Source organism: Xiphophorus hellerii, chromosome 16, assembly GCF_003331165.1.
Source record: "Xiphophorus hellerii strain 12219 chromosome 16, Xiphophorus_hellerii-4.1, whole genome shotgun sequence".
NCBI lineage: Eukaryota > Metazoa > Chordata > Actinopteri > Cyprinodontiformes > Poeciliidae > Xiphophorus > Xiphophorus hellerii.
This window is the reverse complement of record NC_045687.1, coordinates 22,241,447-22,266,210: the sequence shown is the minus strand read 5'-3', so window position 1 is coordinate 22,266,210 and position 24,764 is coordinate 22,241,447. Positions and strand designations below refer to the sequence as shown.

The 24,764-nt window shown below is 42.0% G+C and overlaps 3 protein-coding genes across 6 annotated transcripts; 1 reads left to right on the top strand and 2 right to left on the bottom strand.

Annotated features, from left to right (window-relative positions):
• Window positions 1-4,422: 4,422 nt before the first annotated feature.
• znf653 (zinc finger protein 653) lies at window positions 4,423-13,578 on the bottom strand. 2 transcript variants are annotated; one of them, XM_032587599.1, is made up of 10 exons: window positions 13,189-13,578; window positions 13,069-13,109; window positions 11,089-11,406; window positions 10,309-10,748; window positions 9,295-9,472; window positions 6,464-6,545; window positions 6,264-6,375; window positions 6,068-6,182; window positions 5,877-5,976; window positions 4,423-5,351 (listed from the first exon to the last, which is right to left on the bottom strand). In XM_032587599.1, exons 1-10 carry the CDS (start codon window positions 13,470-13,472, stop codon window positions 5,174-5,176), a joined length of 1,848 nt encoding a protein of 615 aa, XP_032443490.1. In that variant the 5' UTR covers window positions 13,473-13,578; the 3' UTR covers window positions 4,423-5,173. The 2 variants fall into 2 exon arrangements, 1 of the variants encoding a protein (XP_032443490.1); XR_004342406.1 differs by having other exon boundaries at window positions 5,290-5,351; window positions 6,068-6,166.
• A 93-nt stretch (window positions 13,579-13,671) lies between these two features.
• Window positions 13,672-16,526, top strand: swsap1 (SWIM-type zinc finger 7 associated protein 1). Its single transcript, XM_032587604.1, has 2 exons — window positions 13,672-14,048; window positions 15,228-16,526. The coding sequence occupies exons 1-2, from the start codon at window positions 13,776-13,778 to the stop codon at window positions 15,768-15,770; spliced, it is 816 nt and encodes a 271-aa protein (XP_032443495.1). The 5' UTR covers window positions 13,672-13,775; the 3' UTR covers window positions 15,771-16,526.
• Window positions 16,527-16,584: 58 nt separating this feature from the next.
• Window positions 16,585-24,121, bottom strand: epor (erythropoietin receptor). 3 transcript variants are annotated; one of them, XM_032587602.1, is made up of 9 exons: window positions 23,962-24,121; window positions 22,777-22,916; window positions 22,543-22,678; window positions 22,252-22,418; window positions 20,869-21,020; window positions 20,608-20,764; window positions 19,616-19,703; window positions 19,392-19,479; window positions 16,585-19,286 (listed from the first exon to the last, which is right to left on the bottom strand). In XM_032587602.1, exons 2-9 carry the CDS (start codon window positions 22,868-22,870, stop codon window positions 18,546-18,548), a joined length of 1,623 nt encoding a protein of 540 aa, XP_032443493.1. In that variant the 5' UTR covers window positions 22,871-22,916; window positions 23,962-24,121; the 3' UTR covers window positions 16,585-18,545. The 3 variants fall into 3 exon arrangements, with proteins under 3 accessions (XP_032443493.1, XP_032443494.1, XP_032443492.1); XM_032587603.1 differs by lacking the exon at window positions 23,962-24,121 and adding an exon at window positions 22,996-23,070; XM_032587601.1 differs by lacking the exon at window positions 23,962-24,121 and having other exon boundaries at window positions 22,777-22,989.
• Window positions 24,122-24,764: the final 643 nt, after the last annotated feature.

Sequence of the window (24,764 nt, the reverse complement as noted above, 5' to 3'; positions counted from 1 at the left end):
CTGGACCCTTTCAACTCCAGAGGGAGGGAAAGAAAGAGGAAGGGAAAACTCACCTGTGCGCCGCCACATAATCTCACCTATAGCAGGCATGCAAATGACCAAAGGGCTTGCAAATGATGAAAATATATCTGTCTGCTTTCCTGTGGGCTCCACGAAACACAGCTTTAGTTTCAGACATGTCTAATATTTCCTTCAGTTTTAGGAAATATTAGACATGTTGTCCATTAGACCAGACCTGCAGATTTTGAATGCACAACGAAAAGAAAAGAGGAGTGTTAGTGGCTAAATGCCATCTCCACTAGTTGTTGAAGTAATGGTGTCATGATGGATATTGAATTGGATAGCAAGTTGTCTGTGTGTTTTTTCTTTATTACTATTGAATGTACCCACTGTCCTCCGTCTCATGTTATCTTTTTTTGTTCAGCTCTCTCAAAAATAGCAAAATCAGCTGCTATTACTGCGGTTGCATTGGTTGGGAATAGGAAGGAAAGGAGTATTTTCTTTCTCATAGTAAGTTCCCCTGGTCCGGCGCCTCTGTGTTTTAGCTGTGTGTCTTTCTGGGATGAACCTCCTAGGGGATTGGCCGCTGCCATTACCTTAAAGTGCTCTATTTGTTCTTCTCTTTCATAAAAGTACCGCTGGTTCATTGTTGCCTTTACGCGTTTCCCCTTCAAACCATAGACTGCTGTCCCAGTTCTGACAGAAGTTTCTTCTCATGGAAAATAAGTTAAGTCCTACTAGGATTCGGCGAAATGGACTTAAAGAGTTTTCTTTTCACAATTTTTTGTGGTACTATTGTGATAATGCTGAAAGTTACAATAAGAACTTTATTTATTGCTTCTTTTTTTTCAGGTAACTTTAGGCATGACTGTGACTGCATGACACAGCGATAACAGCCCCACAAACACAAATACAGCTCTTGGAAAAACATTCCCATATGTAATGCTCTTCTTTGGGACACCAGCCACTTCAAGAAGTGTGATTTGTGTCACATATTTTCAAATTTATTGGTATTGGATATGATACTCTCACTGAACAAACGGTAGACAAAATAGTAAAGCTAACAATCCTGAAACACGGACAGTTTTGGTGGGGTTTAAAAATCGTCAACTGGAATTTGTCGTGACAATGATTCATGAGAAGTCTTATCACAACAAAATATTTATCATGATAAATGATAATCAATATGAAAAATGCCCACGCCTGCTTTCTACTTCGATCAAATTCTTATTCAGCATATGAGACCAGACTGAGAACAATGGCTCAATGCAATCACCTTGGTTACCTTATACAACTTTCTGCCAACTTTAAATAATTTGATATTCAGATGGAATACAATTTGCTTTGAACCTCACAGTATGACTGGCGTTGATTTTTTTTTCGTCCCAATCAAATTGATTTGAATGGAATTTGAATCGAGTTCCACGCTACATGGAGAAGAATTAAACTCACTCGTCCTCAAAAGTGCATTAAAATTGCTTTGGTTTTGAGCTACTGCTATATAAACAAAGTCAACTACATATTACTTTGACTCATGTTACATTATGACTCATTACAGTGACATCATGTGTTGCAACAAATACAACATCATCATTCTATATATCCAAAACAGAACAGAGGAAAGTGGCCAAACGGGTTAAATTGGCAAACAACACAAGCTGGGATGAGTTTGTCTTTCCACAGCGAGGCAGGGAGGAGAAAGAAAGAAACTGTTTGCCTTGATGACGTTTTGTAGTTTAATAGTACCTCAGAGTAGGAAAAAGTTCTGTTTGATGTATTATCCACACCATGAAAAGAGTTATGCTCTTTTATTACAGATTTATGCACATCCAGACGCATGGCTTCAAGCAGTGACATTAAGTGGACGACAATTTTTTCCCTTTTGTCTTTGCATTTTGATGCAGTATATTCATTATTGCTGTGCGTGTTTCTTATCAACTAAGTACAACGCATATAGGTCTTACACTTGTATTTAAGGAAGTAACACCTCTAACAGGAAACAGTTGTTCATCCAGTTGAAGTCAAATATTTTTAGACACTGTAAAAAAAGGCCCATCTTTTCTTTCTTTTCTTTTCTTTTTTGCTTCAGTCTAATTTTAAATCAGACTGAACTCTTTCCGTTTTTGTCAGAATGATTTCAATTTGCAAAATGCCAAAAATAGTGAGAGAGAGAGAGAGATGATTTGTTTTGGGTATCCTTCAGTGATTTACTGGAACTTCAGTGCGTTCCTCCTGGCAGAACATGTGCAACTGAGGTCAGCTGGGCCCGTCGATCTCTTTGAAGGACGAGGTTAGAGTTCTGTGACAAAGACATTGACTTTGTTGTAACTAAGACACTTTGTTGCCAATTATGAGGAAAACATTTGTGGCCGATACTCCTCTTTCACGATACTGCCACTGCTGTACTCTGTTTCCGGGATGATGTTCCCCAAACGGCCATGACAGCCAAACACTTAAACTCTAGATTCATCAGACTATAAAACATGTTTTCAAAAACTAAGATTGTTGTTATCTGCTATTTTTAATGTAACAACTTCTTCAACTCTTCCAGCTTCACAGTCTTTTGCTTTTGTTCTGAATTTACCACAACATGTTCATGTCTGGCACAAAGAACCTGTCTATTTCCTGGAACAGCCTGATCACTGGATACCTCTCGGTTTTTGTGTTTGGATGTAATTGTTTGTAGTGATGAAAGTAAAATGTACGTGTGTATGAACCGGGCTTATGGAGGTCCGCAGCTCTCTTTTTGATGTTTTGTCTGATTTCTTCAGACTTTTTTTGTCCCATGATGTCACACCAGGAAGTAAGTGTTTTAGATGTGTTGCCTTAAACAGATCAGGTGTCGTGAGTTAACCTTATATAGACCTGACATCATCTAGACCTCTAGAGGTTGCGTAAGGTCACAGCTTTAGTGCAAATGTCTAAATTTGAAGGAAGTAACACACTCAGTCATTTACAAACTTATTTTTGTTAATCCTAAAATAGAAAAAGATTTAATGGTAGACAATGACAGGGTGTGTGTGTGTGTGTTTTTCCTAAAGTGTGGGTCGATATCGGGTTTCATACTTTGAAGTGACCCATCCGGTTTGACTTGGTGAAAAATCAGGCTTTTTAAACAACTTTAGCCTCCTGGACTTCGACCTAATCATCCTGTAGTTACTGTTATATTTTAACTTTTTCAACTCACAGATGCCATGGAACTCCATAAACATGACCATTAAAATATGTGGGACAGTTCATTTGTAAATAATAAAAAAAAAGAAGCAAAACGGCAACCTTGTTTTATGACCTCATTTCCACGTAGTGTGATAAGGCCTAACAATAACTGGAGCACATCATTCACAGAATAATCACTCCTCTTCCAGAGGGAGGTACAGCTGGCCCAGCACTTCTTGTTTTCACACTTCTCTCAATTTAAGGCGTATTTAGAAAGAGCCAATAACAGAACAAACTTTTTTTTTTCCTTTAGAAGGTACTTCTGGTAAAGCATTTTGTTTCTCTTTTTGGTGATGAGGGCACTGAAGTAGAGCTTACTGTGATCGACTTTCCTCCGTTTTCTTTCCCGTAGAAAGTACCCCTGGCTCAGTACTTTTGTATTCACTTCTGCACCTTCTCTTAAGCTGCCATTACATCAATAAGTCCCTCTAGTTTTTCACAAAAATTCACGCAAAATCAACAGATCCCCACATTTTACTGAAATTGTTTCTCAAAATCGGCCAGAAACACTGGGTTCAAGTGACTGCTGCCTCAGCTTTACTTGATGTGAAGTTATAGTCTGTGACCGATACAACGATTAACATCATATATTAGCGCAAATATCGGAAAAATGCGTTACAAGTATTTCTAAATTAGCAACACAAAATGTGTGATTTTGATTGCAGGAAAAAAAAAAAAAAAAAACTATCACAAAATCCTGGATGGACTGATCAGCGTGAAAAGATGTTCGATGTTATTTCATTTTAAGAAAAGCTTGTTGAATGCTAAAACGGCTATTTATCGATAATTTAACGATTTAAATGTATTGGATCTTATCGATACATTCTGGCACCACCGGCCATTTAAGAACATTCAGATTTCTGATGAGGCCCAAAATGAAAATGAGTTCGACACCCTGACCTGGAAGGTGCACACTTCCTGTTTCTATTCACTTCTTTTCCTAGACAGAAACAAGCAGGGCAATTTTGTTGCAATCTTGCACACACATTTTAGCTTCTACAGACGGCAACTCCAACATCCACGACTGACTTTATGATTTTAGGCGCCACAACAGATTTAATGGGGCTTTTAGCGTCTATAAGGACAAGACACACACATTCCCAGAAGAGATTTATGAGAGGAGACAGAAGCACACTGAACCATGTGTAGGAAAGGAAAAATATTTAGAGTTAAAACATTTTATATAAAAACTCGCAACATAACGGATTGGTACCAAAAAGCAAAAGTGCATTTATTTAGGTGGTGAAACAGAGAAAGAACAAAATGGATTTTATGGCTGTTTTCCTGAGACGAGTTGCTTAAGCTCATAAATTTATGGGATACACTGACACTGCCACATGTGACCCACCACTTCCCTATAATTAAAACATAATTTAATGGTCCAACTGTTAAAGTCACAGTCAGGTCCTGAAACAGCCATTGGTTGTTCACCGGACATTCGTCACACTGCTTTAATATTAACCAGCCACATTGGTTTACAAATTGAAACCTTTCCTAGTTGGATATTAAAGAATATTAAAATTACTCTTTTCTGTTTTAGCTGCTTAAACACAAACAATACAAAAAAAAAATCCTCCAATTTCTAGAATTGCTTAGACTTTCACAGATTACAATTCACTTCATTTTTGACAATAAGGCATCCCGGCGTGGCCTCCACATGTATGTGATGTTCAGCAAAAACAAAGAAACAATCTGAATCACCCTCCCTGAAAGTAATAGTTACTGCTGCAGTCAATAAGGTAGTTAGTGGTTATTGAGAACATGTGGAACCTCCTTCACATTTTTCTTTCCTGTGGAAATCCCACAGCACCTTCTACTCTGTGACAGCCCGTGTTCTGCACCGCTGCTGGTCCGCCTCATTTCAGCTTCATCCCAGCGATGAGCTGCTCCCTCTAACCAGGCATCAGCCGTGCGGAATCCGAGGAGAGCCTCCGTTTGCCCGCGAGTTGCCTCGATCTCAAGTCGCCTGCTTTTCCGGGTGGCTCTTCAGTTTATGGAACTTAACGCTGTCCAGCTTCTCGAACCTCTTGTCACAGAACTCGCAGGTGAAGTTGTAAAGCGCCTCGGGTGTGTGCTTCTTCATGTGCCAGTTCAAGGACGCACGCTGGCGGCACTGGTAGCCGCAGATTTCACATCTTCACACAGGAAGGCGGAGGGAAAAGAAAGACAGGTCTTATGATCATGTAGGTGTAATCTGAGGTGCTTTAGAAAAGTATTCAACCCCTTAATCTCTTCTGTTGAAGTTCGGTCATGCTACATTAACATTCTGACATGCTACAACTGTTAACTTCCATGTATTTTATGTGATGGATCAACACACAGAATGTAATAATAGAAACATTATGATCAGATAAAAATCTTCCTGTTCAACAATTTTTGGTCTGGATAAAGTAGGAGAGGCTGTGAAAGGTTCCTGACTGACCAGCCCAGGTCTGCATGCGAGGGGTTGACAATAGTCACCCAGGTGTTGCCAACTTATTGACTTTGTTGCTATATTTAGTCATTATGCAGACAAAAAACAATCTGTATCGGACAAAATCAGTAGGTCAGGCCTTTCAAAGATCAGTGGTCTGCCAGAAAACTGTAATCGCTGCGGCCCTGGCCGTGTGGCGTTTGAAAGTATTCATCGGTAACAGCAGGATGTGACATTGGTAACTCACTGGAGCGGCGTTTCTCCTGTGTGTGTCCGTCTGTGGACCTCCAGGTGATTCTTCCGCTTAAATGACTTCCCACATGTCTCACAGATGAAATCTCTGACCCCTGCAGACACACACACACACAGAAATACATGTGCTGGTCTTTCAGGAAGCAGTTCATCAGGACATGTGTCTCTGATGTGTTCACAGCCCACCTGAGTGGATGATCATGTGACGGTGCAGGTGGTTGGACAGGTAGAACTTCTTTCCACAGCCGGGGTGAGGGCAGACCTTGGTCCTTCCTTTCCTGTGAACTAGATTCACGTGATTCTAGACAACAAACGGTTACTTTTAATCTTCCCAGGGAACTCCAGGCAATCGATAAAGAAAGAACGGGTTGTGGCGTTTTACCTGAAAACTGCTGATGGCTACGTAAACTTGACTGCAGCCTTCGTAGGGACAGTGGAACATCTTGAGCATGCCGTCGGCTTCAATGACCGGCCCGCGCCTGTTTCTCTTTGACCTGAAACGGAGAAAAAGAACGACAGGGAATCAGCTGGACTGCAGGATCCGCCAACGCCAAGAACGTCAGCAGTTTAACCGCCACGTACCGGCCGAGGCTCCGCTGCAGCTCCCTGCTGCTGCTCAACTCCAGGTTATCAGAGTTCTGCACCAGCTGCGCTTCACTCAAACCTGCAGAGCATTGGAGGGATTAGAAAATGTTTCACAGAGCCACAGCGTTCAGCTCCCTCTGGGACTTTCGTCGCATTAATACAGTTTACAAGAATTTCACCAACTCAAATCTTAAGTTTTTCTAAGACGTTTTTAAAAACCGTTATGACGTTTAAGACCTACATCGCAACAGAAATGTACAAAAGAAAAAACGAACATTTTATGTAGCAGCGCTGTGCTTTTGAAAAGAACGAATGTAGAATCGTATGGGCCGACAACAGAAGGGAGCCAGAGGTGAAGATGATCGTCAGCCAGCAAATTGCAGATAAATTTACACTTATTTGCACCAGCCTCCAGGTAGATGCAAAAACAGCTACCTAGCAAAGGTATATCTGCTCCACTGTTGTTGTATCAACCTTCCAGACCCCTCAGGTCTCCTGGTTCTGGTTCTACTCTGCGTCCCCAGAACCAGATCCGAACGAGGAGAAGCAGCATTCAGCTTCAATGCACCACATATCTGGAACAAACTTTCAGAGAACTGCAAAACTGCTGAAACACTGAGTTCCTTTAAATCTCAACTAAAAGCCCAGCTGCTTGGAGTCGCCTTTGAAGCATAATCGATTAAGAATTTAACGATGGCACCTGACTGAGTGTAACGTTTCGATTGTTGATTCTATGTTGCATGAGTGTTTTCTTTGTGTTTTTATGACGTAAAGCACTTGTTGCTGAAATGTGCTGTACAAATAACATTTGATTGATTGCAGCAAGTTAACGGTAGATGTCCGTGCGAGACTTAAACATTTGCTTGACAGAAAAGACCAACAACAAAAATAGCATGGAACGAGATCAAAGTCCTGCCACAACAAAATGTAAGACCTGTGATCAACATATTTAAGGCCAAATTAGATTTTTAGTGAACTTGAGTCATTTTAAGATCCATCAATTTAAGGCTTTTTAATGAAGCTCAGAGACTCCGAGTATAATCTGACAGTTTTCTCTGTTTGATTTCAAACTAGCTTTAGGATCCCGTATTCACAATTAGCTTGGCTAACTTTCATATCTGTGTCTATATTCTAGAACCTCTTTCTGACAATATCTTGCTTCAAACTGAAAACATCCCAAACAACGTTGCTCGTCTTTAAAGCATAATACGTTGCGCATGTTGCTGATGTAAAAACAGCAATTTGCAGGTTACGCCCCTTATTTCTGTCATCCCATCTGCATGGCCTGAAAGCTCACACAGCCATGATCTGACTACACTGACTTATATGACATAATTCATTTAATGGCAGTTTATGAATTATAGCGGACGCGATTCCGCTATTTAAGCCTTCAAAGAGGCTTAAATCCGACATGTTTCGTGACAGACGGTGGCCGGCAGCTCAAACGGAAAATCTGCTGCGATTCGTTCAGCCTTCCTGTTAGCTGTCGAAAGTGTTGGTGTCTAACAACCTGGACACTTCAGAGAATAAAATGTTTCTTTTAAAACGGCTTCTCACACCTTAGGTTTCCGACTACATTTCATAACATTCAGATGAGATAAAAACAGCTAACTGGCTCTTCTTTGCTCAGTAATGCCATCGACACTGATGGTTGTTACCATGATAAGATGAGATGCATTTATTGATCAGGGGAAAAAAATCTAAAGGTAGTTTTAAAAACTGAATATTACTAACATATGTTATGGTAAAACTTTGTTTTATTTCAGTCAATCAAGTAATCAATCAATTTGATCTATAAAGACCCTCCGTGTTTGATTCAGCTCGCTGGAAACACATAATAAAGGGCATTTCTGAGCTCGGTTTGAACCGTCCAAATACCATAGTTGTGAAGTAAACGGAAACTGGTGGGTACTCCCTTTTCCTCCCCTCTTTGTAAGAGGGCTGGTGGATATTAAAAGCGATGTACTTTCTTCTCTTCTTCACTCCCGGGTTCTGCCGGGAGCCTCAATGGTCATTTCTTTCTCTGCTTGACCCTCGATTAAAATACGAATCAGAATGCGTTCTGTGTCACTCTTGATTCGTTTATCAACTGAAACAAAAGAAAAACAGAGTTCTTCTTTTGTTATGAATCGTATCAAAATAAGGTTCATTTGTTTATTCCCTTAACGCATCGAGCTACACTTTCTTTGACACAAAACAAATAACTAGGTTAATGGCTCAGAAAAAAAAACAAAACAAACCAAACACTGGTCTATTCCTCAACGGTTTTCAGGAGCTCGGATCGTAACGACCATGAAGACATAATTTGCATCCAGCGTTCTGGATCCACTGCGGCGTACTGCCGCTCTCTAGACGGCTCCGGCTGGTTACTAATCTCCAAAGACCCAAAACGAGGATGCTTACTGCTCCTGGGGAAAACTCCACACTGATAATGTTTAACCAAAAACGGCAGAGCGCTGGTCAACGGGAAAGAACCGAAACCGTCTGGACATTATTCCCCTGATCCAAACTGTGGAATGATGTTTAATTTTTGTGGATGCACTCTAATTAGAAACTGAGGTAACTGATTTACTAGATGTCAGGAGGGAAGTGTTTTGCTGCTGTGCTCCACTGCCCTCCATATGCTGATAAGGACATAATGAGCCTTCAGGCAACAAAATGTAATAATTTAGGTAGAACAATGGATTTTCTAAGGTCTTTCAGGGAAAACAAAAACTATTACTTTCTCAAGAGTAATAGTCCAGGCTTAAAACTCCATAATGTTTCTTTAAAATAAAAGAAATTTCCAGCAAAAACTCCATCTGGTTGTTCTTGGAAATATTCACTACCTGTCAGGGAATCTTCCTCTGGTGCGTCTCGGACTTTGAAGTCAGGCGAACACAGCTGGTTGTAGGCGACGCCGCCAATCACAGTGCAGGTGACTTCCTCCATGTTTCCACCGCCCATGTTGAGCTGGACTCCTTCTGACGCCAAGGCCTCATAGCTGGGACCAGTGATGATGATCAACTGGGAATGGAAGGAGGAAGAAAGATCTAAGATTCACAGGGTTCCTACCGACCTACACATTTAATAATTCCACTTTTCTAGACTTATTATTACCTTGATCAAAAGTAATGACAAAGCAGAGTCATCGGTGCTTTGTGTTTATTGAAAAATATGAAATGCTGAAGTTCACTTTGAATTTATGGAGGATTTTTTTTACAGCAGAAAAAGAACAAAAGTCAGAAAGAAAGAAATGAGAGAAACAAGAAAACATGAAAGAAAAAAGTATCTTTAAGCAAGCAAGAAAGAAAAAGAGGAAGAGAAATAAATAAGACAAAGAAAACAAGAAAGAAAGAAACAAAGGAAAAAAAATGTGAACAAGGAGGAAAGCAAGAAAGAAAAAGACAAGAAAGAAAGAAACAGTACAAAAGTAATAAAGAAAGAGAAAAAAGGCAAAAAAAAGGAAAAAATAATGTGAACAAGGAGGAAGCAAACAAATCAAAAAGAAAAGAGAAATATAGAAAACAAGGAAGACAGAAGGGGGAGCAAAGTGAGGAGGAACAAGGCAGGAATGAAAGGAATCAGTGACAACAACAAAATGTAAATATAGGATAGAGATGAGGAGCAATGTAAAGATGAACGGAATGGAGGAAAAACCAAAAGGAAAGAAGGAAATTAAGAAAAAAAATCATTAAAAAAAATCCACCTCTAGGCTATTTTAGACAACAACGCAAACCTGGCATTAAGATGAGTGAGAGCGCTTTTGCTAGCCTGGTGGCCCGCCAGGCTTATCACACACCAGAGGAAACGCTGCATGGTCCTTAAGTAATGAGCCGTTCTTGACATGAGGAGCCTCCTACCTGGGAGCCTTCCAACGCCGTCCGATGGTTGGGACGTTCGCAGCCGGCCGCCGCCGTCCGCAGAGGCCGAGGCTGGAACAGCTGGGTCTGATCCTGGACCTGCGCAGGCGGCGGGTCGGACATCTCCAGATGAGAACTCACAGGGACGGATCCATTCAAGCTCCGATTGTCCTCGTTCGTTTCATCGGGTAAAGACGCTTTTGCTGCTGTGCTGTAGTCATCAGGCGCTAAAGTCCTCAGCTTCTCCCCCTCTCCTTCTTGCTTTGTACCTCCGTCCACATCCTCCAGCGCTGCTCCCTCCTCTTCCTCAGCAGAGGCAGAGTGTAAAGACGCCGTGTCCCAGGCAGGTTGTCCTGCCAGCGAGAATGAAGCCTCTATACTTGGCTGCTGGGTTCGGCCTCCATCTTCTTCCGTCTGGTTCGTGGCATCAGTTAGCTCATCTAAACAAAATAAAAACAAACATCAATGCATAGAAAGAGAAGTTAGAAGAAGAATCACCATACCTGCATGTCCACTAACCATAAAATTCCAACCAAACACTTCCAGAGACGGCTGTTAACACCACGGCTGAAATATGAAAACGTCTCAACTAGTTGCTTACATCCGTCGCTGCCATAATTTTTAATAACTTATCGCGTGAATTATTATAATTTCATTTCGTATTTAATGAGAACACCGCAATTGCGAAATTGCACATTTTCGGCATTAGCAGAATACAGACAAAGATTTGCGCACATTTTGTAATGAGAACCAATGAGGCAGATTAGAATCCAGTCGCACCTTTACACTTTTTGTGGCCTTCCTTTCTCCTCTGTCTGCCCGCCGCGCATTTAGCCGACGGCGGCTCCGTTTTGCTTGCGGCCTCTCCGTCGCTGTCGACGTTCCCTCTCTCTTCACGGTCCGAGTCGCTGACCTCCTTCGGCGGGGAGTAGAGGTACTGCACAAAGGAGTGGTCCGATTCGCAGCGCCACACGGCAGCGGTGGAGAGGTTCGCCTTCGGTTCCAGGGCTCTGAGCTGAGGCTCGTGGGGGCAGGAGGCCGAGTGTTCCCGGTACCAAGTCACCAGGCTCTGGAGGCTGGAAACGCGCTGCTTCCTACCTGGTAGACAGCAGACACAGCAAAGATAACCACATTTTTCACACACAAGAAAAGAAAAAAAAAAAATGGGAGAAATTTTCTTATCGGGATAAGATGCAATAAGCTTCGACTTTTTCCTACTCCTTTTCAAATTGCACCTGAACTTTTTTGTTGTTGTTGTTTTATTATTATTGACTACTGTAGGTCGGTTACAATAAGCAATAAATCAATTAATCGCATGATAGATTTGTTTTCCCTGTCAAGGATGAATGATTAAGTTTTTTTTTAATGCAATTTTAGTTACAGAGACTTCACAATCTAGTTTAATTATTGTTGTTTCGCTTTTTATTTTGGAGATTTAAAATGTTTTTTTCCAGTTCTGGTGCTTTAGAAACTAGCGTTTTTATAATCTTTGAGTGGGTATACGAGCTTTGGGTCATGACCGAAAGAAAGAGATCGCGGATACAAGCGGCCGAAATGGGTTTTCTCCGTAGGGTGTCTGGGCTCTCTCTTAGAGATAGGGTGAGAAGCTCAGTCATCTGGGAGGGACTCAGAGTAGAGCCGCTGCTCCTTCACATCGAGAGGAGCCAGTTGAGGTGGCCCGGGCATCTGGTCAGGATGCCTCCTGGACGCCTCCCTGGTGAGGTGTTCTGGACACGTCCCACCGGGAGGAGGCCCTGGGGAAGACCCAGGACACGCTGGAGGGACTATGTCTCTCGGCTGGCCTGGGAACGCCTCGGGATTCCCCCGGAAGAGCTAGAAGAAGTGGCTGGGGAGAGGGAAGTCTGGGCCTCCCTTCTGAAGCTGCTACCCCCGCGACCCGACCCCGGATAAGCGGAAGAAAATGGATGGATGGATGGATGAATATTACTATTGTATAAATTGAACATTGTCTGAACATTTTTCTTTATCGCAATTGTCCAGCAAAGTTTCTTATTGTGACAGGCCTAATTAAAACATGTTTTTATTTTCTTAGTCATTTTATTTTATTTCTCAGACATTTTACTTTTTCAAAATAAAGATTTAATTTCAAACTTGCATATATATAAAAGGCAGAGCACAATAAAAAAATTTTTTTTTCATATTTAGAAAGGAAAGCAATGTTATGTCTGTCTTTTCACTTCAATTTTATGTAACACTTTTAAGTCAAATAAATTTAGGGGTGCATCGATTGCAGCTTTCTGGTCGATCACTGATCCACTAAAAGCCTGTTCCACATTTCGACTTGGCAGACACCAATTATTTGGTCTGAAGAGTTGCTAAAATAGCAACAAATTTGCTAAGTTGGCAACAGTGGACGTCAGTCTGACGTATACTGTACGTGGAGAAAAGGAACAGAAAAAAAAAATCTTCCCTAATTTCTTCAACAATCAAACAGCTACACACTCGGAGCCTCTTCCTGTCTCATGGCAGAAAGTGGCTGATTTCAGACCTTGCCGAAGTGGATAAGATCAGTGGAAAAGATAAGTTTTAGATAAAAGTAGCAGCCGGTTGCAGATCTTCCAAAATTAAGAAAAACTGGACCAATTTATTCCTGTACTCCTACATAAATTCCAATCAAGTACAGTCTGTGCTTGGAATATGACAAAATAGTGGAAAGTAGGGAGGCACCACAATCCCAAAATAGAAACGTGAAACTAACCTGAAAATATTCCCAGATAAGCAAAGACAACACACACACACCTCCTTTCTGTTTCCCAGTCACCCCTGCTGTGGTCTTCTTTCTGAAACACAACAACCATCACTTTCATAGGGGATTTAAATGCACCCCGGTGTGTGTGCGCTTCGTGTTCCCCCTCCTACCCGCAGGACTCCTGCCGGTACTTGTCTCCATAAGTGGAGTTGAGCAGGATGAGGTACTCGGCCAGCCCAGCGTCACTCAGGCTGGTCCTCCTGCGGAGCTCGCTCCACAGCTTGTGGGACTCTCCGAGGTACACCCTCCTCACGTCGTACTTCTTTCGGGATTCCAGCCGCCTCTGAGCCCGGTCTGAGTCCGTGAGCCTCGGCCGGCCCCTACACCGCCTCGGAACACCTCGGTCCCCGGCTCGGTCGGCCTCAGAAGGACAGTCTGCCGGACAGTGCGCCATCTTGGTATTTAACGCCGACAGCTGATCCTGTGATTACCGGAAGTTGCTTTAAACCTCACAGGAAGCACAATATTTTAGTTTATGTTAAGCTTATCATTGTACAGAATCAACGCTAAATATACACATATATATATACACGCAAGAGCTTGTGTGTAAATAAACCCTGGACACCAGAAACAAAATTACTTATATGGTGACAGTTGCTTGTTTTCTATCCGGACCATTTTCGCTGTAGCACCGGTGTGCCACCTGAAAACAGCCGCGGGAAAGTTGGAGTGCGAGGTGAATTCTGTTTGGTTTCTGATGACAGACATCCTAACGTTGGTGTTCAGGACCTTGTCGTCACAGACAGGTCAGAACAAGGACCCCAGTGCCGGTCCTCCATCCCCAGCACCCCGCTCCAGCACCCTGGTAGTGGGAGAGCACCGCCTCAGCCGCTCCGTCCTGCTGCTGGCGGCCGTCACCGCCGCCTCGGAGCTCGGCGTCAGGGTGGCTTTCTTCGCCCAGACTCAGATTCAGAGCCTCCCGGGGTGTCTGCAGAGATGCAGCGCGACCCAGAACCCGGAGGGTCTGAAGGTAAACCAAACTACCCAGAAAGCCACGACAACTACTGAGAAACATGTCGCTGACTGTATCTTAATCTATTTACACCTTTGTCACGTTGCAGCGACAAACCTCTGTGTGTTTTATTGGAATATTTATGTGACACACCAACACAATGTAGTGCTTGGAAGAGATACTGACTTAAAAAAAGGTGCACTAAATAAACTTTAGTGCTATTATTTGCATCCAGAAGTCCCTGTTTAATAAACTCAACCGGCGTATGAGTAGTATAATCTCCCTTTAAAACAGTTCCGTGAAGGCTGCACATTGTAAAAGCAAGCAAACAAAAAATACAGGACTTCAGGCTAATTTAAAAACAGCGACACCTGGAGGACACCTCAGCTCATGGCACCCTTCAGGAGCAAATAGGAGCTCAGAAAATTCTGGTTTTAATTTGATTAAATCAATAAAATACTTTAGAACATTTCGAGCCAATGAGGCAATCTCATTGAAGCAATCGATGAGGTTTGAAGTAGGAATACACAATCTACTTTTCTTTTTTTTTACTTTTGATACCGATATCTGAGGTTTAGTATCGGCTGATACCGATCTGCAGAAAAACAGTGCTCAGTTGACTTAAAACTTTAATTTAAAAAAACAAAAACATTGACATATTTTGTGCTTTAGTACAAATGTATCTGATAACTCTGCAACAGTACAGCTCAGTACAAATACACCAGCAGCTTCACAAGCTTGGTCAAACATGTAAAATCAACACAACTTGAATTTGTTCAGTCAGTGCAATTAGGAGTTGAACAGCCAACGTAAAATAAATAATAAATCATGATGTCGCTCATAATGCAAAATATAGAATTAGACTGAATAGATCTACCCTGATGGACTGGCCACATTATTACCCGAGCTAGATTTTAATCAATATTGGAACGATAGCGATATTAACATCAGATTGGTTCATCTTTAGTTGTAATTTGACAAAACATATGGGGGGGAAAAACAAGAATCAGAAACCGGGGATGTTCGGTGTGGGATTTGCATATGTTTGCTAACCTAAAATCAAGAAACTATTAGCAACTTATTCATTGCAGCATGTCAGGATTATCTGAGTTACAGTCTCAGCTGCTGTCTGACGGTTTACTCTCACCTCGTTGGCAACTTTTTATGATTAATATTATTATTACTGTTTATTTGAAGAGAATCACATTCAGCTATCCCCGGACCCTGGAGGAGCTCCTCCAGCAGGTCGCCGGCCTTCACGAGTCCCCCTGCCCGCCCTCCCTCATCATCATCGACCGACTGGACGGCTTCCTGCGGGGCGCCGTCGCCGGCAGCCACGTTGGCTTTCACTCGGGAGACGAGTCTCGCGCTGCTCATCTGGCGGCGCTGCTTTGCGACACCGCTGCCTTTCTCACCGAAGTCCTGGAAAAGAGGGGCTCCAGCTCGGCCCCCTGCCGCGCCATCGCCTCCTTCCTCTCGGACGCGGACAGCGGGCAGGAAAGCCGGGACGCATCAGCCACGGATCCTGTTCTGGCCGTTCTTGACCGCTACTTCCAAGCTCGCTGCACTCTGGACCAGGACAGAAGCTACGAAGCTGCCGCCGCCGCAGCACAGGAGGCCTGGCACGTCTACCTGTCTGGAACTAAAATCCCGGATGACTGCGAGGACGCGCCCGCTTTGGCACAGGAGTGGAAACTCTTCATTTTCCCTGAGGGTTTAATGGAGTTTAAGTTAGTTTGAGTCTCCCGATGTTAAAACACTTCATTTTAATTTACCACAGCCGGCTGAGAAGTAAACTATTAATGGCATCAAATTAATCAAACTTGTATATTATATAGCTGATCTATTTTTGTTCACTGTAATTTATTGGCCAAAAAATGTCCAATGTTTTTGCCTCAAGGCCTTAAGAAATGTGTAATACATCCTGGAAAGGTAAGGTATAAAATAGTTTTTTAATGTAATTTTTTATTTGTTTTTTTCTTATTCTGTATTAAGTTAGGCACAGAAACATTTTTATTTTTCTTACATATAATATAATACACTTATTTTTAAAGGTGCACCGATCTGCTTTTCCCAGCCAAGACCGATTTCCAGTTTCCTTTAACGACAGTAACGTCTGACCTACTCATTGGATTTTTTTTTAAACTACTACATGACATAAAAGAGAAGAAAAAATATGCACCAGGTTCTTTGATAGAGGTCAAGACATTTCTTCGTAACCTTTGAGTTTTACTCAACTCCTCAAAAGTTCAGGGAAGTACACGGTCGATGTGTGCATAAACAAACACGTGGAAGAAGGTTTGATGAGTTCGATGAACAAGGAAAAAAGTAGATTTTTCAGTGTTTGACTTGTCGATGAAGGGAAAGGAGATTAAATAGTGGTGCAAAACGATGTGTTTTCAACTAAGTACCACTAGGAAGTGATATTTTCTGTTCTCTTCTCCAGATGTTCTTGTTTATATCAAAAATAAAATTTTATGCTTTGTAAAGATTTCTGTGGATTGTTGAAAGTTCTAATTGTTTTATGTGAAAGACTTTATAGACAAGTTTCAGGTTCATTTGTTTTTTTTAATCAAAATATATTCAGAACTTATTATTAAAGCAAATATATCACAAATATGTATTTTTTGTGAAAATAAAAAAAGCTTTTAGGCTTACAAGATGTGTCCAAGTCTGAGGAAATACAAATTTGAATGTTCAAGTCAGTCGTGATTTAAATGTGATTGATTGAAAGGCAAACGGTTTCAGATTTCCCCCCCCCCCCCCCCCCCCCCCTACAAAAATGGATCTATTGCTTCATGCACACTTTTTACAAAAAAAAAAACCCCAAAACAATAATGGTTAGAAGTTCAGTAATACATTTCAATTTACAATTTCAGCTGCAACAAGTTTATCCTTCAAAGCAAGCAAATAAGCTTATTAAAAGGTTAATCAGAACCGCAGTAACCTGGAAAATTCCAGTCTGCCAGGTTCTGCTCTCAGTGTTGGCCCAAAGATGTACAACAGAAGAAATTATTAAACAAGTACAGTTGCCTAAATGTAATTATCTTAATGCAATGCTGCATAGCCTACAGTAATAAGAACGTCACTGAATATACTTTAAAATTCTGTTTTTGATAAATGATTTAAAAAATGCCATCTTTATCTGAAACAGTGCAATTATTTAAGAATTTCATATTTCACACAAATATTCTAGAGTTCAGATGTAGAAGTGACCCGGCAGTGAGCATTAGTAATATTATGTCGTTTTGGTATAGTTGGTAAATCAGCATGATGATAAGTGAACTGAACTTCTGCAGCGTTTTTCCAGTCATACTCACGACTCAAAGTGCTTCACACTACAGCCACGTTAATCCATTTGGGCTCACAAACACATTTTTACACCGACACCAGATTGGCAAGCAACTTATCAACTTGCCCCTTTGCCCGCACATCACATCAACGTGTGACAGGAGGAAGCTGGAATCGAACCTACAACCTTCTGATTGAGCAAAATGAGAGGAAAATGTACAAAAACATACAAAATCCAAGTCGTGATGTAGGTCTGCTGCAATTAAATTTAAACGATCATTCATTTTTATGTTGCCTTACTAATGTCAAAACATGCCAAGTTAATTCTGGACGTGTATAATTCCTGAATATTCTGACCACCTTTTTATGTAGCACCAACTTTCCAAGAAGGTTTGGATGTTGACGACAATGTTGTTCCTTTGTCTGAACATGAAAAGGTAAAAAAAAATGTTGACCTCAGTTTGTGTTCTGTGCTAATAACGAAATGTTAGCATGCTAACACATTGGATAAACATTGCGTGTAAGGTACATCATAATCTAACAAACTTTAGCATTGTCGGCGGCGTAAGCATATTAGCTAGCTAACATTGTTAGCTAAGAGGAACTGCTGCTAGCACTTAATGCAATCTTTTGAATTCCTAATAAAATGCAAGTGTATAAAACAGATTTATAAAAGTATACAGATACAGACTCTTATAACCACTTTAAGGCCCAAAAATCAGTTAAACAACTAGAAAAGGACTTAGGGGCCAGAGAATGATGCCTGCATAGTTCTACAGATTTAGGTTAGGCTACTATAGACAGAATAAGCTGAGGTAATAATAGCTTAATTATGCTTTTCTTAATAAAATTGTTCACAATAAAATAATTCCAGAGAAAGACCTTCTAGAGCAGTCTTTCTTTTCACCATGCCTGAGGTGTTGTAGCAATCCTGTCACTGAAGGATAAACAAGAATACAATTATTTCAAATATAAAACACTGGAAACACTTTTTCCAATCTAATCTGGAAGGTTTGGTGGATAGTGTTGAGCATTAATATTTGCTATGAATCACAGTTGATATTGCTTCAAATGGAAGTATCATGTCCTTTACAGAATATCCAAGTGTCATTCTCTTTGAGTCTGTTGGCTATATTTTCCTAACAGTTGATGAGAGGCCATCATTAGCCGGCGGTGAATATCCATATGCTGTTCTCCAGCCCTCCAATTCAAGTTGGTGTCCTCTCAGCCATCATCATGGACAGGGCACTGCCTTACCAGGAAAGGTCTTCTATGAAGGGGAATCTCATTTTTGTAGTCATTGGCATAGTTAACCACTTTGCCAATGTCGTCAGCTCTACTCATTGGGCTGTAATCCATGGAGACCCCAGAGTCTGCAACTGCCATGTAGGTGTATCCAGGATCTTTGGCTATCCAGACATTGTTTGGATACTCAAAGCTGGATTGAGATGAAAGGTTCCCAGAACCAGAGCTTTGCTGCACAGAGCCCAGGTCAGAGTGAGACTCACTCTTGGGTGGCTTTCTGGAGGCAAAAAACACCCCAGGGGGTAAGGCTTCATCGAGAGTGTCCTCCGTGTGCGCTTCTTCGGTGCGTTTGTTGCCGCTGAGGGTGATGTAAGTGTCTTGAGATTCCAGTAGAGAACACTGGGACCTGGGGACAGGGTGTTGTTGGAACTCCCTCAGACGATCCAACAGCCAGTGGTCGTGTAGTGGGGTCCTCCATCCGTTTGTTTGAAGGGCATCAACCCTGTCCACTGACTCTCCGTCAAGAAGACCTTTGCTCAAAACCCTGTCCTCATTTCTGACAAGGGTCAAAGCTTTTGAGGCCTTTGGTGGAAGAGGTGGGGAGGACAGCGGAGGACAAAGGTGGAGTTCAGAGAGTACTTCCAATGGAGAAGGGCATTCTTCAGAGAGGATGAAAGAGGAAGTCAGCCATAAGCTTCCACTGGTCTGTCCTAACCACTCCTATGCAAAACAACAGCAAAATTAGAGACCAGGGTCATGGTAAGCACAATGCCAAATGCCTGAAAAGGTCACATAACTCTCTGAGAATTTTAGCCTTGTTCTTACCTTGAAGTCCCCACCATAAACTGTGAAAAGATCTTGGAACTTGCTGTCAGGAGTTGGAACAGCTGGCCAAAGTTTCTTGATAAGGAACCTAAAGAAAGGAGCAAGGATTTAATGCAGTGCTCTCTAATGTTTCATCTGATAGTTGTGCAGATTTTTAAAAGCAAGCAACACAATTTTGTGGCTACAAAATAAGCCGTATGATTGTGTTTTCCTAGTGCACTGACCTGTGATGGGACAGAAGCATGGTAAGACAAAGCAGAACAAGGATGAAGGAGACGATGAAGGTCAGGGACACAATAAGTGGGTCGAGTTCTGTGGGGTACAAAGCAAGATCAGGTTGATTTGTGGGCGACGATGGTGGGAGTTTGTCCTGCAACCGGTGGGTTGTCAGTTCATACTCCCACTCCCTCTGTCTGTCGTTTGACAAGCCACTTCACCCACTTTGCCTGTTGGTGATGGTCAGAGGACCTGGCAGTGCCCCATAGAAGCTGTGGCTACAATGTAACTCACCATCATCACCTTGTGAATGACTGACTGTAGTGTGAAGCACTTTGGGGTTCTCTGGACTTGGTCAAGGATTATACAAGTGCACATCATCTACCATTTAGATCAATTGTATAACAGTTTTTTGTCATGTCCAAAGTACTCACAGGCCACAAAATGACAAAAATGGAAGCAAAAATGATTGTGATTCCTCCTTTTTTCCCTGCCCATCAATAAACTAAGAATACAATATTTTAACTAAAACAATAACAGTCAGATTCTTGTACGGAAGTTATTTTTTAAATAATCTTAGATACAAAACAAAAGGGTTCTGCACATTTTTGGCATCTTAATTGAAAGACATCCAATTTGGAAACTTCTGGCAGACATAATTTTGGCTCTTATAAAAAAACAAGAATCTGACTAGGGTTATTTTTCATGAAAACACTTCATTTAGCCAAGTTCAATAAATGAAAGCAAATCTGGGTTCACCCAAGACAATTACAACTGTAAGATATCAACAAAAAGTCTCCAAATTGGTAGCTTTTTTTAAAAAAAAAAAGAAAAATCCATCCATAGAGGCCATAGTGGCCCCCAGAACGGACGTTGGACAACTTTTGAAAGTTGTCCAAAGTTGTAAAAATGTGAAACTGCATACAGCATGATCCTTCTTAGGATATTCCCATTTTGAAGGCGTATTCCATTACAAACACAACATATGTAGGTTATCCACCTGCAGGCAAAGTCTCTATAAACACAGGGTCGCTCCAGGCGCTCCAGAACCCGTCGTAGGTGATGCCGTCCAGGTTGACCCGGACCTGAACCCTGTACTTTGTACTCGCCTCGAGGCCCCTCAGGATCATCTCGGAGCAGGCTTGTATCGCCTCCACCTGCAGCAAACACAGTTCTCTTCTTCAGCACGGAGCTCGAGCCACGCAATGACAATTCTACAATGTTTTTGACTACTGGTGGTGTCACTAAATAGCCGCCATACCTGCCCAACGTGACTGTCTGCGCGAGCGTAGAGAACCTCGTAGATCATGCTGTCGTCCATGTACTTCAGAGACGGCGCCACCCAGCTCACGTTCAGCTGGCCCTGACGGCCTGTGCTGCTCACCGTCACATTCTTGGGAGGGTCGAGCAGAACTGCCAGAAAAAAAATAAATAATTCAATGATTTAAAAAAGAAAAAAAAGAAAAAGTAAAACTGTTTCAATCTGACAGTTTTTCACTGTTTTGTTGCACACAGAGTGCCTTTGCAGTCGCATTCACATCCCCCAGGAATCTAAAGAGTGTGCTGTGCATTTCCAGGCCCTACTAGTCGACACCTTGCTGCAGTTACATCTGCATGGACGGTTCTAGACGGCCGTCAGCAGGGGTCAGCGCCTCCAACGATAATACTAGATCGATTTCTGATAGTAATGTGGCACAGAAACTGTAGCTAATCGTTCCGTTGGAGCAATTCTATTCTTTTACCTTCACAGTTTTACTTCCAACAGTGAATCCAAAATGAAGCTTTCAGTTTTAGTCGAGATAGAATCACATTTTTCATCAGCTAGTCATGGGGCTGCAACCTGCAGCTCCAGATCTGCACGTGGCTCTGTGGTCTGTGGCTCAATTAATAAGCAAAAAAAAAACAAAAAAGTTGAATATCCCCTGTTTTTTTTTCTTTTGTTCTGTTCCCCTTATGAAACAAACCCTGCCCTCCTCCCTCCCTTTGTACATTTGGTCTACATTTGCCACCTGCAACTTGTTGTTGTGTCTCCTTCCACCAGCTTTGCAAGACAGTAGATTTAGACGTTTGAGCATCACTCTTTACACAGATCAGTCAGATTTCATGGAGAGTTCACCACTTTTCAGGTTTTGCAACAGATTCTCTGTTGGATTTGCAGTGAGTCTGTGTTTAGGCCGGGTCATGTGATCTAGCTCCTGTGGCTGTAAGATTAGAGCTGCTCTCTTGCTGAAAAGGAGAACTTTTGTCCCAGCCTCAAGTCTTTTGCAGTTTTTCTTCCGGCATTGTCTTGCATATTTTTGCTCCATCAATAGAAAAAAAAGAAGCCTTTCTAAAGTCTGGCCCAGCATGTCGCCATCGGTTGTTTCCAGCTCCTTTCGCTACTGATCACCACAGCCTGATGCTGCCACCACCATGTGTCCCAGTGGGGATGGTGCGTTCAGGGTGAAAGTTAAGCGATATTATTTGCACTAGATTTTTGTTTCGGAATGTCACAAACGCACCTCAAACTTTGTAGATTCTAATTAGCTGAACGTGTTTCTGTTGTTGTTGTTTTTAGAAAAAAAAAAAGATACCTCCTTTGCCTTCGAGTTTTTCCTAACACGGGAGACAATAATCCCAATAAAAACGCGGCGTCCTCACTCACACAGAAGCTCGATCAGAAGGCTGCGGTTGTGGATCTGGATCCCCTCCCGATAAACTCGGATGTCCAGCTGGACGAACATCTGGACCCGGTCCAAGCGACACACGAAGAGCCGCTTCCCACCTGCTGACCGCAGGACCTGCAGCGCGCACGTGCTGCCGTTCTCATTTCTAATGGCAACAGAAAAAGTGATGAGGTCAGAAATCAGACGCTGGATGCTGATGGGGTGTCATTAGCTGTATTTTATATATTATTATTATTATTTTTTAAATTTTATATCGGAAGCGGACTTACTGGTAGGCATATCTGAAGGAGTACTGATCCACAGAACCGGCCCGCTCCTCGTCTTCCTCCCAGAAACACACAAAGTCCTTCTTGGTCTCCGCAAAGCATTTCGGGTTCTTCGGTTCCTCCTTTAGAAGAATGGAAGCTGCGCAGACAGGAAAACAGAACAAGTGTCCTGAATCCTTTCTGTTTATATTTAGCGGCTCAGCCAGAAAATGACAACGATACAAAAGCTAAACCCACCTTTCTGTTTAAAATCCCGAACGTCTCCAGCCGCCGCGGCGGCGCAGAGCGTCAGGTAAAGAGCCAGCAGCCGGACGAGTCGCTCACATGTCATCGTTTAGTCTGAAAGACTCGGACTCTCTGCCGTCCAACCTGCATCCCTGGACAAGCAACTGTCAGAAACAGGCGGCAGCCAGCGGAGAGGCTTGTGTTTTCTTGTGTTTTTTTTTCTTTTCCTACTTTTTCTTCAGATATGACTGCGATGGCGCAACGCGGCTGCGCGCCTGCTGGTCAGCGATAAGACGCGGCGCCGAGCTGTTTACGTTTTACAGTGAGGGGGACGGGGGGGGGTGGAGCGAAAAACAAACCGTAAGAGAGCAGTTTTATTCAGTTTTTTTTTTCCTTTTGTAGGCGGGATGTCATTGATGTTTACGAGTCTGTGGCTGAGATCCGAACTGCGCGTAAAAACGCACCGAACGGGTGGATGGGTATAAAGCTACTAATCCTTGGGGTTTATTTTAGAATTTTATTTTACTTTATTTGACATGCAATGTAATAATGAAATAAAACAAAATCTCTTTTTGTAAGACATTTAAAGAGAGACTTCACAAAAATAAGGCATGTAATTTTTTTTTTTTTTAAATCTTGGCTCAATTGTTTCCTATTTTGTTGCTTTAGAACATATTTTTAGTCTGTTCGCACAATCAACCACATCACACGGATCACTCTTTCTTCTGAAACAAAGAGAGATCCGTGCAGTTAGCCATTTTTCTCCCCTTTGATAAAAATCGATAGATGTCTGCAGTGAATTTAAAATAAACGTAAAAACTGTCAGTTTCCACAAATGTTGCCTTTTAGTTTCAAGAAAATGCATATTTGTGAGTTAGAACGACCCAAATTCAGGCCGAAATCCGGCGATGATAAAAAACAATAAATAAATAAACACCACGCGGTTTGCAGCTGTTATCGCACCGAACTGTGTAATGACTGAATCGATACAGGCACCGATTATTATTATTATTATTAAGATATTATTTGAAAACAATTTTCCTTTCACTTCACAATTACTTTTGTGTCAAATCTGTCACATAAAAACCAAATGAAATACAGATAGATAGATAGATAGATAGATAGATAGATAGATAGATAGATAGATAGATAGATAGATAGATAGATAGATAGATAGATATTAGCACTCTGACTGACCCTCGGTAGCTTCATGGAGGGGAAACCGCAGTGTACTCTCAGTACCAGATGAGGAACTCTGAAACGGTTCCTTATCTTCTCTCTGCACCCGCATGTTTTCATCGTCTGCGCAGCATTATCAGAGCTGCAGAGAACCATGTTTCTGCACTCGTAATAAGTGGTTTCAATGTGTGTGTGTGTGAATGCGTTTGTTTCTAATATCTTGTGGGGACCATCTTCCTGACATATACTACGTTGTGGGGACCCACTGCTCCTTGTGGGGACTGAAGCCTGGTCCCCACAAGGGGAAACGCTGTTTTTGGGTCAGGGGTCAGATTTAGGACTAAGGTGTGAATTGAGTTTTGGTTAGGGTTAGGGTAAGGGTAAGGTTTAGACTGTAGAAATGAATGGAAGTCAATGGAAAGTCCTCACAAAGATAGCTGCGCAAACGTGCGTGCGTGTGTATGTGCGTGTGTGCGTGGGGGGTGGAATAGGTGGAGACGTATCAGCAGCCCATCCCCATCCAATGCAATTCAGGGCATCTTTACATCACCTGATGTAAACAAAAAGCTGAAGTTGTATTTGAGACAACATCCAGGGGAACTTTGGACTTAATGCTCAAATCCACATTTTACATGAACGTTAGGTTGAAGTTTAAGAGAAGTTCTTTGTTGGAATCGGTTCAAAATGACTCGAGTCCCCGGCCACAGCCTAGTTTCTTCTGTGCTCACAGGAAGAGGAAACCTGAATTACTGTGGTTTTCTCTGCTGTTTCAGATAAAAATATGAGAACCGGGACTTCATGTTATGTTATGTTATGTTAAA